General features: G+C 44.6%; 1 protein-coding gene across 6 annotated transcripts in view; it reads right to left on the minus strand.

Annotated features, from left to right (window-relative positions):
- The window catches only part of ATP11A (ATPase phospholipid transporting 11A), a 236,011-nt gene that overhangs the window by 66,809 nt on the left and 148,337 nt on the right, over nt 1-20,865 (minus strand). For all 6 annotated transcript variants that reach the window (XM_006138951.4, XM_025179410.3, XM_025179411.3 and 3 more), the window contains exons 4-8: nt 20,169-20,249; nt 17,348-17,455; nt 15,032-15,160; nt 12,885-12,988; nt 1,293-1,343 (exon numbers count right to left, since the gene is read on the minus strand). In XM_006138951.4, the coding sequence (XP_006139013.3) occupies nt 1,293-1,343; nt 12,885-12,988; nt 15,032-15,160; nt 17,348-17,455; nt 20,169-20,249 (473 nt within the window). The remainder of the gene's footprint in view (nt 1-1,292; nt 1,344-12,884; nt 12,989-15,031; nt 15,161-17,347; nt 17,456-20,168; nt 20,250-20,865) is intronic.

Below are 20,865 nucleotides of genomic sequence, written 5' to 3' on the forward strand. Positions count from 1 at the left end.
GAACTGTCCCTCTCTTAGGCCAGGGAAGCTCCTGCATAAAGTAGGAAAGTGGAGCCTGCACCTTGAATCTTCCAGCAGTTGCCAGCAGTTGAGTCCAGAACAGTCACTTGGCTTGACTACAGTGAGACAGCCATACTAACTGCATTTTGGAAAGTACTCCTGTCCCCAAACCATAGGGAAGTTACATTGGCCTGAGATACATATCTTTCTCTCTCTCAAATTTTTCATTATTTTAAGAAGCTTTGTTGTTATAGGAAACACTAAGTTTGTGACTTCCCAGTGTTATGTGCAATGTGAGACTCCTAGCCTGCAAACTCCTGCCTGTGTGAAGTCTTGTTGATTTTGACAGCCTCTGTCTATGAGGTAAGATCAAAGCCCCAGAAGTGCAATGTACTGATAGTATGAAGGACAAAAGCATATGACTCCTGTTCTCTGGGGTTCCTCAGAATAATGAATCACGTTTAAGGTTGAGGTCCTGATCTTCAAGTCACTCAATGGTCTAGGCCCCATATACCTAAAAATTCCTTAGACATAGGCCATTGTTGACAACTCTACTCCTGAGGCAGAATGGAACTTTCTATTGTATGGGTGTAGCTCATCTTGCAGGAGACAGACTGAGGAATGAACTCAGTACCATCACATTCTATTCCATGTGCAAGCTGCATTTCTTTCACCTTGCCTTCTTTAACAAAGCAATATCTATATTAAAAAGAAATAACTAAGCCTATCAAAACTCTATGTAAACAAAAAACAATATACTGCACACACAATTCTTCCCCTGCAGAGAAGATGAGAAAGAATTAACTGCATGTGACAGATGGTAGTCATGTTGCTTAATGTACTCTTAGAAACTGCTGAGATCCTACAGGGAGAAGGGCAGCACAAGAACCTACGTAGAGCAATACAAATAGAATAAAATGAAGCTATTTGAGTAAACAATATCTGAAATATCTATAAATCGTGCATGCAAAACAATTAGGGATTGTAAACAACACTATAAAAATACTCTAAATCAATTATTAAGCTTACATTCAGACGTCTAATACAGACAACCACTAAGTGCTATCAAATCAGATTACAAACCTAATATTCAAAAGAAAATGTAACATAAAAAGCTTATTGAATAGAGGAAGCATAAAATATTGACTATACACAAAAGTGAATTTTGTAAACTTTTAAAATAAATTCCTACAGAAAAACCAAAACACCATACTTTTCCCTCAAGATCCCCATATTCAGATATAAAAGAAACCTACATATTACATGTTAAATAATTCCTCTCTCTCATTTACCTTACAATAGGTTCATTGCTGTCATGGTAAACATTTATTCGACCAACGAATCTGTAAGAGGAAAGGTACTTAGTATCAATGCCTGTTATTAATTTATTTTATACATAAACACATGCACATAAGCACATACAACTTGAGAAATATTTGTAAAAAATGTTAAAAATATGTATTTATGACAATCTGAAACTTAGTATGCACAGAAACTGCATCTCACTTCTAAAAATGTGCAAAAATACAGTAAGTTGAAGATTATTTTTTTTAAATTGTCTGTGAAGGCTCTACATTCTATAAACAAGCTCTTAATGAAATGTTAACAGTTCAAGTTGAAATTTTCCATTTTGGGAGTCTACCTTTCTTTAAGAAATTTCAGCTTACATGTTTGGCTACTTCCAAAACTGAGACTAGAGTTGCCAGGTGTCCGGTTTTCACCCAGACAGTTCGGTATTCAGGTCCCCCGTCTGGTAAAAAAAAACAACAGAAAATACCGGACATATGAAATGTCTGGTATTTCCTGTTTCCCTCGGACAGAAGCCCAGCGGGGACAATTTTCCCCTGTAGCGTCTGGCGAGGGTGGGGGAGTAAGGAACACGGGAAGCCCAGTGGGGACAATTTTTCCCTGCTGCTTCTGGTGAGGAGCGTAGGGCATTTAAAGACGCAGTGCCTTTTTCTTTTTTTTTCCCCTCAACAGAATTTTTTCCCAGTGTTTTTTTTTGTGGGGGGTGGTATTCAGTATTTTTTGTTAAACCATCTGGCAAGTTCATTAAATGTTATATAATAAAGCCTGAAAATGTGGGTTATTGAAACATATTAAACTTTTTGCAAACTTCACTTTCATAAGCCAGCATTGAAGACATCAGTTATAACAGCGATAACAGCGAGTCAGTTTTAAGTTTGTATGTAACAAAGGTGAAAACGGTTTGAAGGTGATTTGTGAATCTCCTGATTAGAGAGCATTTATTAATTGATTTTCAATTTCTGAAAGAGACTTTTACTTACCGTAACTGTAATTTTTTGAAACATGAGGCAGCTGTGTATTCCACAGATATGGCCTGTGGGCTGGATTAGGCCCACCAGGCCTTTGGATCTGGCCCATGGCCTGCCCTCCTGGGACCCTCAGGCAAGCTCCCTATCTGCCACAGTCTCAGGTCGCTCAAAGCAGCCGATTGCTCCATGTGCCTTTTTGGCCAACAAGACCTGCGATGATTGTGCTGGTGGTGGGGAAGTGCATAATGTCTTCCCCCTCCTCAGGGTCGAGAGGCACGTGGAGTCTTGATCTGGGACTGCGGCAGGCAAGGAGCCTGCCTGAGGGTTTCACTGAACTGCTTGCTCAGAGCCACCTAGGTTAGCGCCTCCCGTCAAAGCCTGTATCTGGCATCTCACCTCTTCCCACATCCTGTCTCCCTGCCCCAAGCCACCACACCCTTCTGTCTCAGGTCACCATACAAACCCTCTGCACCTCTCTTCACCAAGGTCACAGCTCCCTCCCAGACCTTGTACACCCCATTGTCCAAGAATCCTGTCCCACACCCATTCCCACCTCCTTGATTCTGCAACCCCTGCTGCACAACAGTCCCTTTCCCCAAGCTCCTTTCTCTATCCACCCTCTATCCCTTACCTCACACCCCCTCCACAGAAAAGTGCAGCCATTGACCGCTTACCTAAATCTTGGAATGCAACCACCCATCAAAAATTTTTGCCCACCCCTGGTATTTAGGTCCGTGCATGCCCAGCACCACTGGAGCTGAATAATTTTTGCCACCTGTTGCAGTCAGCAGGTGTGCACTTGTGGCCATAACCCCTCTCCCAGTTAAAATGATGTACCTCTGCCCTTGCTGAATTTCTCCTTACTAACCATAGCTGGAGCCAGAACGCTATGTGGTTAACTTCACAATGCCTTGGTTTTTTTTTTTACTTAATTGTACTAATTATACATTGTTAGCTAGTACCCTTAATAATAGTGCTAGATAGCCTTATTGTTTTCCCAGGTAATGTGCTCACCAGGGTCTAGAAGTTGTGTGTCGGGGATGGAGGTATGCAATCCCTAATGGTGCTTCCCTATTTAGGCAAGGCTCATAACAAAGAGGCATTTGTTTACAAAATGGACTCAGGTAGTGAGACATAATCTCAAGCAGGCCAGGAAGTCTGTCTCAGTACCAAGACCTTGCGGAGGATTAGAAGCTGCACTCAGTCTCGGTGAGTGGTACTGGTTTGCACTCTGGGACTGGCCTATCACTGAAGAGGTGACACTACTGCCCCTTGGGTGTGCCAAGGACAAGGCATAAAAACTAATCAATACCATTCCAGGTTTTACAGAGACTCTTCTTCCTCTTCCAAGATGGGTAAGGCTATTGCCCCCAGCACACTGAAAGGAGCAGATCCTTCCCACTGCTCCCCAAACCTTTTCAGGGGCATGAGAGACCCCATACCATTGACTCCAGTTCCGGTCACAGAACATTCATTGGATCTGGTATGAACAAGGGTAAATGTAGCAGTGCATGTTTCCACATTGGTGGCATATTATAAAGGTGGCAGATCTCTTTTGCCTTTATATCCCCAGCTCCATGTTGGTCAAGGAATTTGCCAGGACTATGGCATTCTCACCACCTGGATGGGCAGCTGAACCTTGGAAGTGAAGCCAATGCTGAGCTCAGCACACTCCAGAGTGCTTTGCAAATAGGCAATCAGAGTGTATCAGTTCTGCAACAAGGAGATTATTGCTCTGGTAGCAGATCACTTCCCTGGAGCCCAGAACCATCTCATGGACCACCGCAGCAGGAATTTTAACTCGAGTCATGAGTGGTCTCTGAAGTCCAGTTTTCTGCAAGACATCTTCACTACTTGGGAAGCCTCTTCTATAGAGGTGATACACAGGATTTTCCAGCTACTTGTGTGCTGCAAACACTGATCAGCATTAAGGCGCTGTCCAGAATCAATAGTGCTGATGTGTCACCATTAACTGAAGCAGAGAAAGATTAAGATTTGGGTTTTATGTAAATTAATAAAATTGGACTGGCAACAGAGAAACATAATGTTAAGGTGCATATAAGGATTTATATAGTTAATAAAGATAGTTTCAAGCAGTTCCTGCTAGGGAAAACAAGATGGCAATTGCAACCAAGGCTGTGAAAACCAAAATGGAGGCCTTAGAATGATTTAGCCAATAGCAAGAAGGCAGGCTGGGATAACAAAAAGGTCATTCCAAAAGAGGTCAGCAAGGCAGAAGCAAGCTTTTCAAACAGGTCCATCTTTAAAGCACAGGTTATCAATCATGTCCAGTTTTGACTGACAGCAAGAGGGCTTAAAGTTGATTGGCTGATAAAGACAGGGATTGAACAACGAACCGATCAGAACAAATCAAAATCACCATGCAAGGCAGGGAGCTGACAGGCTTTAATTTGTCTGTGAAAGTAGAAAAGTACTGGTGTGTGTATGGGAAGAAAGTGTTGGAGTGGACAGAAATAGGAGAGAAAGAAGTCCACTAAAAGTGATAAATTGCTTAAGAAGCAAATAAGTGGTGGGAGAACAGCAGCAATACCAATACCATTTTGACAGTGCAGAAAGAACAGTCAGAGAGAACGGAAGACATTAAAGAAGCAAGCATGATTCTGATAAATATATAATGTAATATGTAAATGTGTGTATAGGGCATGCAAAAAAGCTGGATGATTATGTATGTTTTACTGTTTTATGTAGAGTGTTACTATTTAAGAACTTGCTGTCAGCATCTTTGTATGTGATTGGCCATCAGACAGGGAACAAATAATTTAAAACTGTTTCCAAATTGTACGATATTGCAATTTTGTGTACTTTAATGTGTATCTCTAGGATTTTATGCCTTTGTTAAAAAATCATTGGTTTATTTCTTCAATGCATGTTTTCAATATGCTGTGTTTTCCTAAAGTCTATTATAGAGTTTTTGTATTAGTAACTACTGCATTAAATAAAGGCTATTTTTGTTTTTGAAAAACTATAGCCTGAGTGCTAGTCCTCTGAATGGAAGATTGTATCCTGGGAGTTAACAGAGCTAGTCTGTTCTGGGGAGCCCTCTAACAGGTCTGAGATAGTTATACACTTCATTTCTCTACAGAGGAAAAAGGATTGTAAGCTGTCTAAAATCCCATCCAGCAATATCGTCAGTCTATCCAACTACACATTTAGCCTGGCAGAAGAGTCTGTCCTATCTCGGGGACCCTCTTTTTGCCCCACCATCCCCACAAACATGATACAGATCTGTGGAGATCTGGAAGCCTACTTTCACCGTCTCCGACTCAAAGAATACTTTCAACACAACACTGAACAGCGCACTGACACACAGATACCCTCCCACCAATAGCAAAAGAAGAAGAACTCCACATGGACTCCTCCTGAGGGTTGAAATGACAGTCTGGACCTATGCATAGAATGCTTCCACCGACGTGCGCAGGCAGAAATTGTGGAAAAACAGCATTGCTTGCTTCATAAGAAGAAGTTACTCACCCTGTGTAGTAACGATGGTTCTTCGAGATGTGTCCCCGTGGGTGCTCCACTCCAGGTGTCGGGTCCCGTCCCGGCGCCGCTGATCGGAAGTTTTCCATAGCCGTAGTTGGGCCGGACCGCGCATGCGCGAGCGGAGCGCGCGGCGTTCGCGCCTTTGCAACGGTCCGGCCCCCCCCTTGTCAGTTCCTCTCACCGCTCGGTCCCTGAAAGACAAAGCAGAGAGACCCGGAGCGGGGAGGAGGGTGGGGCGTGGAGCACCCACGGGGACACATCTCGAAGAACCATCGTTACTACACAGGGTGAGTAACTTCTTCTTCTTCTTCGAGTGGTCCCCGTGGGTGCTCCACTCCAGGTGAGTACAAAGCAGTAACCCAGAACGCGCTCCGGGTCAATTATTTTCTACCGTGGACAGTACCGCAGAGGCTACTGCAGCGTCTGAAGCCCACCTCTTCGTTATGGCATAATGCCGTGCGAAAGTTATACTAGAAGCCCAAGTAGCCGCACGGCAAATATCCGCCAGGGGAACTCCCCTTGCAAATGCAGTGGAAGTCGCTACAGCTCTCGTGGAGTGAGCCCGAGGTAATGAAGGAAGAGGTTTGTTTCTAATTGAATGACATTCCATAATACAGAGTGTGATTAATTTTGCAATGCGTTGAGTGGAAAGTGCCTTGCCTTTCGATCTAGGTGCCAAAGATACCAACAACCTGTCGGTTCGTCTCCACTGGCGCGTTCTGTCTATGTAGAACGACAGTGCACGTCGGACGTCAAGTGTGTGGAACAGAGCGTCTCTACTGGAGGAATGAGGCTTGGGATAAAAGGTCGGAAGAACGATAGGTTCATTGATATGGAAAGAAGAACAAACTTTGGGGATAAAGTCCGGATGTAATCGGAGCGTTACTGTGTCCTTGGAAAAAACAGTGAAGGGGGGGCTTACCATCAGCGCCCCCAATTCCCCTACCCGTCTCGCCGATGTAATTGCAAGCAGGAAGATTGTTTTCATCGTTAAAATATGTAGCGAAACCGATGCCAAGGGTTCGAAAGGTGGGTGCATAATGGTATCCAGCACTAAATCGAGATTCCAGGAAGGAGAGGGCGCGCTTCGTGGCGGATATAAGTTTTGAAGTCCCTTCAAGAACCTTTTTGTAATTGCGTGAGAGAAGAGCGCAGAACCCCCTACTGGTTGATGAAAAGCACTGATGGCTGCCAAGTGCACTCTTAAAGACGAAAGCGTAAGACCTGACTCTCGTAAATCAAGGATGTAGTCCAAAACGTTCTGTAGAGGAGACGATAGGGGGTGTATATTGTTCTGAATGCACCAGTCAGAAAATCTCCGCCACTTTGCCAGGTAGGTATTCCGTGTAGACTGTTTTCTACTATGAAGAAGTACTGTCTTGACCTCTCCGGAGCATAGATTTTCATCTCCTTTCAACCAGTAAGAAGCCACGCCGTCAGATGCAGCGACTGCAGCCTGGGGTGTAACAGTGTCCCCCCTTCCTGAGTGAGGAGATCCTGATGGAGAGGAAGAAGGTAAGGTGGTTGAATTGACATCCTGTGTAAGAATGGAAACCAGGCTTGTCTGGGCCATGCTGGAGCTAGGAAAATGACCGTTGCTGCCTCTAACCTGATTTTCTCTAGTGTTCTGGAGATAAGCGGCGTGGGAGGAAACGCATACAGAAGTGCTTTCTTCCACCTGATCAGAAACGCATCGCCGAGAGAGCTCTTGCCGAGCCCCGCTCTCGAGCAATATAGGTGACATTTCTTGTTGTCGTATGTTGCAAATAGGTCTACCAGTGGAGTACCCCATCTCTGGAATATGGCAGATAGAATGTCTGTCCTTACTTCCCACTCGTGATCCGTGGGAAACTGTCTGCTGAGGGAGTCTGCAATCACATTGGCGGTGCCAGGTAAGTACGATGCTGTTATGCTTACGTTGTTCTGTATGCACCAATTCCAGCACCGCACTGCTTCGGCGCATAGGGAACGTGATCGTGCTCCCCCTTGTCTGTTGACATAATACATCGCCGCTACGTTGTCTGTCAGTATCCTTACTGTAAGCCCTCTGATCTGGGGAAGAAAGTGTTTGCATGCGTAGAAGATTGCTCGAAGTTCCAACAGATTTATATGCAGACGTCTCTCGTTGAGCGACCATTTGCCCTGTATTCGCTCGTTGTCCATATGGGCTCCCCAGCCTATGAGCGAGGCATCCGATGTTATCTGCACTGTTGGTTGCTGTCGATGGAATGGAACTCCCGTGAGAAGGTTTCTCGCTTCTGTCCACCACTGCAGCGATCTCTGAACATGTGGAGGTAACCACACTAGCTTCTGAATGTCGTGCCTCACGGGGACGTAAACCGTGGATAGCCAATGCTGAAGGCTCCTCAAGTGGAGGCGTGCATGAGGAACTACTGCTGTGGCCGCTGCCATGTGCCCGAGGAGACGAAGGCAATTGTGTACCGATCTGGTCATGTTGCCAGTGAGTATAGTGACAAGATCCTTGATTGCCTGAAATCTTTCTTGCGGTAAGTAAGCTCTTGCCATGCGTGAGTCTAGGTTTATCCCTATAAACCTTATAAACTGAGTTGGAATAAGTGTCGATTTCTGCTTGTTGAGAAGGAGGCCGAGTGATTCGAAAGTTTGTTCGACCATCGCCACCATTTGTGACGCTTCTCGCTGCGTGGCGCCTTTTATTAAACAGTCGTCCAGGTACGGATATATTATCACCTGTAACCGACGCAGATAAGCTGCTACGACGGCCAGGGTCTTTGAAAACGCTCTGGGTGCTGACGCCAGCCCGAACGGTAGAACGCGATATTGAAAGTGATCGTGGCCTATCATGAATCGTAGAAAACGTCTGTGCGCAGGATGTATTGTGATGTGAAAATACGCATCTTGTAAATCGAGGGCAGCGAACCAATCGTTTAAATCGAGGGACGGTATTATGGAATTCAGGGTCACCATTTTGAAACGCTGTCTGCGAAGATAACGATTCAAACCTCTTAAATCGAGAATGGGCCTCCAACCCCCCGTTTTCTTTTCCGTTAGAAAGTATCTGGAATAAAACCCTCTTCCCTTGAACTGATCGGGGACCCTCTCTATTGCTCCGATATCCAGGAGACGATGAACTTCCTGTTGCAAGAGATTTTCTTGAGATGGGTCCCTGAACAGGTACGGGGAGGGTGGGGTGGTGGGGGGGATGGAGGTGAAAGGAATGGTGAAGCCGTTGTTTATGACTTCCAGTACCCATTTGTCCGTTGTTATCTCGACCCATTGGTGGTAGTAAGGTCGTAAGCGGTGGTGGAACATGGGTTTGTCCAGGTTGATTGGTAGTGTGCGCTTGCCCTCGACCAGGGAGTCAAACTTGCTGCTTTGAGGCAGCCGTGCCTGTCACTCTAGGTGGTGGTGGACGCCTCCGCTGGGGGCGCTGTCTCGATCGCGCCTGGTCGAAGGGGCGATTCTGCTGTCTCCTCGACTGATAGTCATACCGTCTCTGGTATGGGAAATAACGCCGGCGACGGAATGGTGGTGCGTACATGCCGAGTGTGCGAAGCGTTGTTCTTGAGTCCTTCCCAGTATGAAGGATCTCATCTGTTTTCTCCGCAAACAATTTTATCTTATCGAACGGGAGGTCTTCTACCTTGGAGTGCAGCTCCTTAGGTACCGCGGCCGTGGCGAGCCAAGAAGATCGCCTCATTGATACCGCTGTTGCTACTCCCCGAGCCGCTGTATCAGCTATATCCATAGCTATCTGAAGATTGGCCTTTGAACACGCATAGCCCTCCTTGAGAATAGACCGTAGTAGCTCCCTGTCTGTCTCTGATGATCTCTGAGACAGCTCAGTAAGCTTTGTTATACTATCAAAGCTATGATTGGCTAGGAGAGCTGTGTAATTCGCTATGCGAAGGAGCAACGTGGCTGATGTGTAAACCTTACGGCCAAAGGCATCCAGTTTCTTCGCCTCCTTATCAATGCCAGCATTTTTCAGCTGCGGGTTCTTAGCCCTTTGGAGAGCTGCGTCGACCACCAGCGAGTTTGGTTGCGGGTGAGTGAAAAGAAATTCTGAATCTTTAGACGCTATAAAATATCGCTTTTCTGCCGGTTTTGACGTTGGTAGAGTCGAAGCCGGGGTACGCCAGATTTCCGCAGCTGATTGGAGGATAGCCTCGTCCATAGGCAAGGCGACCTTAGATTGTTGTTTAGGGTTTAGGTTCCTCCAGAGCTTGAATTGTTTCGTTGGAGTGTCCAATATCTGAACCTCCTGAGATTGGGCCACTCTCCTAAACAGATCTTGAAAGTCCTTTGTGTCGTCTGGGGGAGATGGTTCCCCTTCAAACAGTGCGTCGTCAGGGTAGGATGACGACATATCTTTTTGTGACATATTGTGCAGCTGATCGTCCACATCCGATATCTGCCCTTCCTCAGGCTCAGATAGCTGGACTGAAGGTGAGTGGGTGTGCTGTCGAGATGACGCCCCCTTCCAGTCCTTAATTGGTGATAATTGTCGCGATTCATGAGGGGTATGACAACAACAATGGCCAGGACGATAGTGATGCCTTTCATATTCGGATACTTGATGGCCCCTATGATCAGGATGATCAGGCGAAGACCTTCGGGAGGAGTATCTACTGGCATACCTCCTATGATAGGATCTTGGGGGGGAATAACTTGGTGAACGAGATCTATATGATGATTCCCTATAATAACGATGACATCGCCCGTGACGATCAGAATAACGAGACCTTGATCTGCATCGCGGGGACCTTGTTTGGTGATGAGAAGATGTGCGATGAGTAATGCTTGGTGAATGAGAGGGAGAGATTGAAGGCTCGAGTGAGGGTGAAATTGAATGCCTCGTGACAGATTTCTTAGCAGCCTTAGTGGGGACTGCAGAGACAGAAGGAGTCTCTCCCCCTTGCACTGATAAAGAAGAATGGGCAGGGGGAGGACTAAGCAGGACTGCTTCGTGCTGCTGTGTTACTGCCCTAGCCGGCACCCCAGGCAGCTGTTCTTGCGGTGCCGTTGCAGCTGCAAGCTGATCGGCCGGTGCCGAGTCGGCACGGAGGGGGGCGCTCTGTTTATTATGCTCACTGAGCTCCGCGGTGCCGTGTGGCAGGGTTGCATCCGGTGCCGGACCCGGTGCCGGCTTACCCTGACTCAGTGCCGGCATTTGCGGTGCCGTTCTGACTCGCGGCTGGGCAGACTGCCGCGGCTCCAGCCCTTGGAGCGGTGCCGAGCGCTGCTTGTCAGTTGCGCTCTCAGCGGGACGTATAGCCGGTGCCGATGACGTGCGGCTTGATGTTGCCGCCTGCGGCTTATTTGATCTCTCCGGCTGTCTCGCGGCCCCGGAGGCTCCCTGTTTATGTCCCTGAGACACACGGGACAATGAGGGGGGCGGGAGGGAACGGGCAGGGGAAGCCCTTTTCTTTTGCGTTCCCGTTGCCGGTGGAGACTTCGCTCTGTTATCGTGCCCTCCGGGCGCTCCTGATAGATGTTGCTCAGAAGGCTGTAGCGCTTTATCACAGAGGAGGAGCTTTAAGCGCATATCCCTTTCTCTCCGCGCTCTGGGAGTCAGCTTTGCGCAATGAGAGCATTTTTGCGGGACATGCGACTCTCCCAGGCATCTGACACAGGCTTCATGCCCGTCGGAGGCAGGCATAGCCTCCTTGCAGTGTATGCACCGCTTAAAACCTGGTGAGCCAGGCATAATCTCCCTCTCTCGTCCTCTTCTTGTTTTGTTTGTTGTTTTTTTTTTTTTTTTTTTTAACTACTATTCTTTATCTTCGTCTGTTTTCTTTTTCTTGTCTTTCTCTCTTTTTTTTTTTTTTTTTTTTAGTCGGTCCTGTGAGGAGAGAAACGGCGTTCCGCCAGCGACCACGGGCGGCTGAGAGGAACTGACAAGGGGGGGGCCGGACCGTTGCAAAGGCGCGAACGCCGCGCGCTCCGCTCGCGCATGCGCGGTCCGGCCCAACTACGGCTATGGAAAACTTCCGATCAGCGGCGCCGGGACGGGACCCGACACCTGGAGTGGAGCACCCACGGGGACCACTCGAAGAAGAACCTCAGTCGTGCAGAATGCAATGCCACCCACAGTCTCAGAAACAACTCTGACATTATAATCAAAGAGGCTGATAAAGGAGGTGGTGTTGGCATCATGAACAGGTCTGACTACCAAAAAGAGGCTGTCAGACAACTCTCCAATACCAAATTCTACAGGCCACTTTCCTCAGATCCCACTACTACATCTCAGTACACTAAGCCATATTCGTCTCTATTAGAGCAGCATCTGCATGTAGAGATCATATGACATCTAGCCTTCTAGACTAAACTCTGTCATGCTTTGCCTTGTCAATTTGTGTTGTATGTGGACTATATGAAGGGACACGCAGTCTCGTCACAAACAGTTACTAAATGGATAACATCGTATGAATACAAAATAGATGTGATTATGCCCTCTCTATTGGTGCAAGCTCTTTCTAGGAGAGCGCAAGCTACATTAAATGGCATTTTTAAGTGAAATCTCAATATTGAACATTTGCTGAGCTGCAAAAGGTCTTACAAATCTTTAAGGATTGCCCCTCTCACCAGGGTTCAAAATTGTCCCCTTCCGTTGTGAACCCTGGTGAGAGCATCACCAGGGGAAACACCTAACTAAGCTAGCTACCACTACTATTAAGAGTATTAGCGATACACAATTAGTAGTTCTAAGTCAAAACCTGTGGGATTGTGAGATTGCAAACAAGCATTTCTTAGCCCATGTTTTGAATATGTTAAAACATTAAGATTGGAAGGTTTTTAAGAATCCAATTTACATGTCACTATTCATGCTCCTTATTTGCCTTTTGAATTTCCTCTCTGCTTGGATAGGACAATAAATATTGGTTTCACTTTCAAATTCTTATATTGCAATGTTTAGATTTCAAATACAGCAGGAGACCATTAGTTTGTTTCAAAAATAATCAGCAACTTCATGGGACTTTTGTTTAAAAGCCTTAAATTTAAATTTTGGGCTCCATTTGAATTGATAGCATTCCTTTAATAATCACATAATTTTATAGTTTGTTTTACAGGATAGCTTAATGGCATTTACTAAAGCTATAAAAATACAAATAATTTTCTTACTTATAAAGGTCAGGCTGAGGTTGTTCACATTCAATAGTAGCATGCAGTGCATCAATATCTTGTTCATTATGAAATGCCTTTGTATCTTGAACAGCACAGTAAGTCTAGAATGAATAAGAAAAATGTAATAAAAATTAAATAACCCAGAACACATGCAGTAACCAAATTAGTTATGTAACTGAAGGAAGAGGACTGAAGTAGGTAAAATTTTCCTACTTTGTGTTAGACTGTCAAGAGCCATGTAATATGATTCTCATTAAAAAAAATCTGAACTTCCAAATACAGATATGGAATTTTCCTCTGCCGGTCCTAATTCACAGATAGTTCATAAACTGCAAAGAAAACTGAATCACTCTTTTCTTGCAATGTAAGCAGCCTAAATTTGAAGTGAAATGTATTTGCTTTTTCTTAGTCATTTACATAGAGATCCAGATGCCAAATGGAAGCATGCCTTAATATGCCTCATCTTGCACAAATCAGGATTGCACATATGTGAACACACGTGCACATTTCAAGTGAAATCTCAATATTTGACATTTGCAGGGCTGCCAAAAGTCTTCCATATATATACTTGCAAATCTTTAGGGATTTCCATGGACACCTAACATAGCTAACTAAGCTAACACTAATATTAAGAGTATTAACTATGTGGTGCCCATGTTGGGTGTGTTCAAAAGTAAGTACAGGCAGTCCCCGACTTACGCGGATCCGCACTTATGAACGGGGCTTTTCTCGCCCCGGAGCACACGGGCGGCGGGTCGCCACCCGTGTCCTCGGGGGTGAGAAAAGCTTCTCCCGGTCTCCCTGGTCTGCTGGGGGGGACCAGCAAAGCCGCTAAACCCCCCCAGCAGACCAGGGACACCCGAGCAAAGCCGCCCAGGCGGCGAGAGTCCCGCTGCCTGGGCGGCTTTGCTCGTTTGCCCCGGAGCAAAGCCGCCCAGGCAGCGGGACTCCTGCCGCCTGGGCGGCTTTGCTCCTGTCCCCCTGGTCTGCTGGGGGGGGGGGTCCAGCAAAGCCACTGGACCCCCCTAGCAGACCAGGGATACCTGAGCAAAACCGCCGTCTGGGCGGCTTTGCTCCCGGGCAAACGAGCAAAGCCGCCCAGGCGGCGGCTTTGCTCTGGTGTCCCTGGTCTGCTGCTGGACCCCCCCAGCAGACCAGGGGGACAGGAGTAAAGCCTTGGAGCATGCCCGCAGTGGGACAGCCGGGCGCGCCTGGGCTGTCCCGCTGCGGGCGTGCTCCGCGGCTTTGCTCTCCGTCTCCCTGGTCTGCAGGGAGACGGGGAACAAAGCCTTGGGGCACGCCCGCAGCGGGACAGCCCAGGCGCGCTTGGGCTGTTCCGCTGTGGGTATGCTCCAAGGCTTTGCTCCTGTCCCCCTGGTCTGCTGGGGCGGGGGTGCAGCTAGTGCCCCCCCCCCCCAGCAGACCAGGCTTTTCTTGCCTACCCCTGGGGTAGAGCAGCTGGGGGCTGCCGGGTTGGTCCTGCAGCGCCGCTCCGGACCAACCCGGCAGCACCCCAGCTGCTCTGCCCCAGGCGTCCTGATTCAGCCACTGCTGGTCAGTTTCAGCAGCGGCTGAATCAGGACGCCTGGGGCAGAGCAGGGGGGTGCTGCTGGTTGCTCCAGTAGCGCCGAGGAGCCGCGCTACTGGAGCAACCCAGCAGCACCCCAGCTGCTCTGCCCCAGGTGTCCCCAAGTCAGCCGCTGCTGAAACTGACCAGCGGCTGACTGCCTCGGGCTTCCTGTAGTCAGCCGCTGATCAGTTTCAGCAGCGGCTGACTTGGAGACGCCTGGGTTTCTTAAGTTGAATCTGTATGTAAGTCAGAACTGGCATCCAGATTCAGCCGCGGTTGAAACTGATCAGTTTCAGCAGCGGCTGACGCCAGTTCCGACTTACATACAGATTCAACTTAAGAACAAACCTACAGTCCTTATCTTGTACGTAACCCGGGGACTGCCTGTACACATAAGCAAACAACAGTTAGTAAATTCCTCATAAAATAGCTCAATGGTAAGGAAATAAGTTAATCACAGTTTAAATAAAAAATACACAAACCAATATCTTTGTTTACATTGTAATATAGGCTGTTACTGTGCATCGTATTCAAAAAAATTTGTGTTTTAAAAATAAAAATAGCATTTTATTACTTTATGGCTAGATTCACCATCCAAGCTTGCTGTTGTAACAAAACATGTTCCATCCCCTCTGCTGCTTGCCAGAAATATTAAGTCACATGGGAATGTTTCATCTTCTTTTACCATCACAATGTCTCCAACCTAAGAAAAATAGAAATGTCCCCCCACCCCATGTGTCTCATTAGTTAAACAGACTAAAGATCAGAGTCCAAGGATGAAACCTTGTCTCACTGAAAACTATGGAAAAATTCTCACTGGATATGATAGGGCTGAGATTTCACCACAAGACTATGCGTACAAGTCTCAAAAGAAGTACTATATACTGTAGGACAATAAATAATATTGAGCACTTGTATAGTAGCTACCCTCTGAGGATCTCAAAGAACTTCACATCTTTAGGCCTTACAACATCCCTTCTAAATATGTATGTCTGTGATATTATCCCTATTTTATAGATGTAAACACTGAGGCACAGATAGGTTACATATGTATCAGGTCAGACATATGACTCTAGAGTCTGACTCTGTACTTAAACTGAGTGTGACCCAATATTACTGGCTGTAGCTATAGAGCTGGTTGAAATGATTTACGCTCTATTTTTTTTTATTGAATTTGTTTAGCAAAAGTTTTCATAAAAGTTCAGCTCTTTTCCCCCGTCCATTTCTGGTGGGCAGCAAATTAATTCATACCTCTGATACTTAACTGACACTTCCATAGACCTTGTCAGCAAGACTACTGGCTTCTAAGAGTGTGCCATCATACAACAAAGCAGCCCTCAAAGTCAAAGGATTATTTTAAAGATTCTCTTCACCCACCTCTGGCAGCATCTGATATATAATTTTAAACTCAAATTTAAGTACAGCAGATCAACACATGCCAAAAAATTGCAAGAAAGTAGTCACTTGGGGGAAGGGAGTCAACACAAAATTTCAATAAAAATTTCATCAAAAATACATTTTGGAATGTTGATTAACTGAATATTTGACTAATGTGGATTTCTTGGCAGTGTAGGGATGTAATAGTGTAGTCGATTAACCGGTTAACCAATAAGTAAAAGCGTATAGGTTAATACTATAGACTACATGCATTTCCCTCCTCCCCTCCCCCGACCCTTGCTAGTACATTTTTTAGCAGCCTGGCTCAGTTCTGGCTCATACCAGGTCTAGAACCTACCCCTTCTGCAGCTCTGCATTTAAAACATATTAGGAGCCAGGTGGGCAGACGGTCCAGCTCAGTCTGGCTCACACTGGGTCCAGGTGCTCAGACCTCCCCGTACGCAGGGGTTGTTGCCACCCCATGCTGTTGCCTCTTTATCAGAAGTAGCAGCACTGGGCAATAGGCTGGTTTTTAAACTGGCTCCGCTCGTGGACCAGCTCCCGCCCGGCACCGCATGCTGCCTCTGATACAGTGGCTGCTGGCCCTGCCACCAGAGACTATAGAATAGTCTACTAACTGATAAAAATTCATGAGGTGAACTGATATTTAAAATCCCTATTGCGTTGTCTACTTTATCATACAAGATGCCCTTTTCTAAGTAGTTTTCTAGTGAATCATTGTGCTCTTGTCAGGATTTTATTATGGTCATAAATGACTTTCATAATAGAAAATTATGGCATTAAAGACTGAATTTTGACATCGCCAAACAAACTTTTAGAAGGCAAGCAATTCGAATGTTACAAATATTTTTGGTAATTGACAATGACTGAGTATAATAGTAAAAATCAAGACAGTTTAGGCAAGACTTGATAAAATGTATTTTTTACGTCTTCTGGAAGAAATTCCAAATGAATTAGCTCAGCAACTGACCCATCTTCTGTATCTATGCACTTTCAAATGATTTGGGTACTTCTGGTAAGTGGATTTTACATTAGAATTTTCATGTTAACATTTGCATTTGAGAAAACTACAACAGGGTACAATCACTGAATGAAGTGATAATATTTCAACCACAACTTTATTTAAGATTTTTCCTCAGAAGTCTTTATGATGCTGAAAAGGTACAAAGCAAGAATAATATTCCAATTGGGCTGTATCACCTTTGCAAGGAATGGAACTAGTTAACAAATTTTGCATCAGAACTGGATTAAAATGCTAATCATTGTTGCTTTTCTAGGTAGAGAAAGAAAAATTAGAACAGACGAATAACCATGAGTGAAGGGCTAAAAATTAAAAAGAATAATGAAAGGACCCGAATAGAGAAGCAACCCAACATAGGGAATGAATAGGGGAGAGTCTAACAAAGCAAGGATTTTATTCTGATTTAATCAATGAGAAGGGGGAGTGTTAAGCCTGATCCCTAAAAAGAACTCAGAGTTAGTTGTTACTTACTCTTAATTTTCGGCTTTGCTTTCTAACCAGTTTTCCATGTTGAATGAAATGAACAGGGCATTGATTCATTGCATTGTCTGCTTTATGTCGAAGCCAATCTTCATAACCCTAGAAAACAATAAAATGCAAAGGAATAAAATTAAAGAAATGTATTTATCCACACTTTACATTGCAGTTGTAAGTGATAGCTTTCTTAGAAAAATAGTAAAAGAATTTTCCATTACAAGATAATAAAAAGTAAAACATATCTCTAAAATCTTTAATAGTTTATTACTAAACAAATCAGATGTGCTTAAACAATATAAGTGAAGGTAATCTGACTGTGTGAATAAGTGAAAAAATGCAGTCTTTTCTTTTTCTCTGGTAAACTCTTGCTCAACTTGTATCCCTGCTTGTCAAAATGCTCTGAGGGGTTTCTATAAAGGCTGTTGCTTAGGAGACAGTGTGCAGTATGCATTTGGAAAGGTGGGGCTCAACATTAAAAAATTACAGGGCTGGAATGAACCACAACCTGGGTAGTTTCCCTGTTTGATTTCTGATTACACAGAACTACTATTTAGTGTACACAGTATACCAACCCTCCAGAATAAGTTTTGAGAAAGTCACCTTGCTGATGCCTATTTTTATTGATTTAAATTCCATGAATTTAAAGGATTATATTAGTTAGGAACAAAACCAAACATCGTTAACTCAATTTTCAAATTTTTATAACCATATTAAAAAATTAAAAAAAATATTTTTACTATTTTATTTTTTGAATAAACCAATGGATACTTTTTTGGGGGGAGAGGAAAAATCTTCCCTCCTCCTTTTCATCCTCTTCAAATCTCTCTCGCATGAATTCCACAGAAACTCCTAATATACACATAAAGGCCCGATGCTAAAAGTGATATTTAACAACAGAGCAAACCTACATAGATAGCAATGTTGCTTTAAATTCCCTGGAAATTCCTAGACACAAGGCAATAGATGTCATATATCCAGGGGCAGAACTCAGCACATTATTTACTATTAATGACAAGTGGAAGACGAAACAACAGCTACTAACAATACAAGCCCTGTCACTCTGTGATGCAGAACACCTCCGTGGATGGAGAGGCAGGGCTAGGAGTTCTTTGTTCTTTTTGAATGGGGAGGAGGCAGCTGAGAAAGGAGCAGAGCTCCTAGCCATGTTTCCAGCCCCTCCATAGACCCCCCCCCCCTCTCTCTCTCTCTCTCACTCTGAACAGGGCTGGGATTGGGGGGTGAGATTGGCAATTCTGCTCCCTTCATCCCTGCCCCTCCCAGAGGGGAAAGGAGCAGAACTCCACCCACCAGTCCTGTACACACGTGACAGTTCCTTGCAGGGGCTGAGGGCTCTGTTTCTTTTCCTGCTGGCTCCTTTCCCTTTTATCTGTCATACTATCCCTGTCCTCTACTCCTAGGCAATGCGGTTGGGGAAAATCACATAGAGGGTTATGTGGTCCTCACATTCTAGTACCAGCAAAAACGTTTGTTTGGTTGCATCCTGCAAGCAGTCCACCAACATCTGCACCAGCTGTAGTTTTTGAGGGTTGTCATCAAGGGCACCATTTGGGAAGAACGATGGTGGTAGATGGGGAGCAAAAGCAATGAATACCAGGATGCTGTTGGCTCTTCTTTCCTTTCCCCAGAAAGTGAGAGGAAAGCACACAGCTTGCATCACTTACTTCTCTGCCCCTCTACTCACCAGCCAGGAGTGAAAGAAATGCTCATAAACTGTGAACTCACCCTCACACTCTGATAGTCAGGGGAAGAGCAAACCGTTTCCTGGTACATGCTACTTTAGCACTGCCCTTCCCAAATGGCATCGTAGCCCTACGGGACTACAAGTGTAGTCTTATGTAGAAGACATTGCAAACCACAACAACAGATTGTTAAAAATAATCCACCAAATCTTAAGAGTAGGAAAGCCACCCTTAAAAAGATAGTTGTTGTGCTTCCCACAGCCACCTAGTGTCAGCAAATACTGAATTTAACAGCGAATATAGTCAGGCATGCAATGTGAAAGAAGAAAATGTTGCTGTTTGTAATTTCTATTGGTACCACTGAATGAGAAATTGTACAGTGAGTAGAGCCCTGCAGTGTCCCAGTCCAATCTGCTTCCTGTAGCTCCCATTGGCTAGGAACAACAATTGCGGCCAATGGGTGCTACAACTGGCCATACCTGCAGGCGCAGAGGTATATAAATAAAGCACCCGTGGCCCGGCAAGGAATCACGACCGGCTTATTGCCCACTCCTGCTCTATGGTAATTTTAATTTTAAAATCTTAAACTATTATATAGTATACTCATCATAAACTGTTAACGGTTTAAATACAAATTATTGCAATTCAAATATTTAAAAGTCTATCTTGTGCATGCTGTATATAAGTTTTCTATATTATACTGCAACAACTGTATGTTGGAAATTTCCTCACACAGATAACTATTTTCCCCCATAACTTAGTAGTATAATTCTTCCTCTTCATGTCCTCAAGTTTTTGAATAGGTAAGTGGATATTTAGAAACAAAAAGAAACAAACATCTGGCTGTGTTTAATACACACAACTGTAGAAACTATTCTCTGTAGCACAATTATACAAAGTACAAAATAATATTACAAAAAGTTCTGTTGCATAAATGAAAATAAGCAAAATCGTTTCTACTTAAAAGAGAGGCAGGTAACAAGTAAAGCTCTCAAAATAAGAAAGGATAATCTTCTCTTGAATCCCTAAGGAAATACAAATAGTTTATAAAGACAGGAAAATTTACATTTTCCTACAATCTTCAGTTTTACCCCCTCCCTCAAGAAAACTCTTACCTGTTTGATAGCTGTTACAGTGATGACAAAGAAAAGCGGAAGACCACTTGTTACTGGACTGGTTGGTGTATCAATAATTAACTGCAACACAAAGAATAATCATACCATTTCCAAAATATTCTTTTGTGAATGTAATGCAATCAGTTTTTAAGCATGAAATTTATATTTGCCTTTTTTTTTAAAAAAGCCCATAGTGCAACCATACACAAAGTAACTTTTTTAATAACAGGGAAAGTAAGTACAATAAGAAATCAAGATTATATCTATTGATAATATCACTCCACAAAACCATCTATAATTACTAATACAGGCAGTCCCCGGGTTACGTACAAGATAGGGACTGTAGGTTTGTTCTTAAGTTGAATTTGTATGTAAGTCAGAACTGGTACATATTGTAGGGGAAACTCTAGCCAAACATTTTTTTTAGTTTTGGATAGCATAGGGAAAGGTTAACTCCCCTCTAATGTTTGTTTTGCTGTCTGTTCCCCTGTTCAGAAGATTTCACATCTATTTCTGTCCCTGTGACAAACTCAGGACTAAAGGAGTAACTCATCAAATACCAAACAGCTCTGCACCATGCTTTGAGCTAATAGCTTTATTTCCACACACCACCCAGGGTTCTAGGAGGAGGGTCCTTTTTTTGCTAACACAATGAGGCCAGCACTTTGTTTGTTTTGGTGGAGTCTTTGTTTGCCCA

The sequence above is a fragment of the Pelodiscus sinensis genome, chromosome 1, assembly GCF_052426305.1.
Source record: "Pelodiscus sinensis isolate ZL-2025 chromosome 1, ASM5242630v1, whole genome shotgun sequence".
Taxonomy (NCBI): domain Eukaryota; kingdom Metazoa; phylum Chordata; order Testudines; family Trionychidae; genus Pelodiscus; species Pelodiscus sinensis.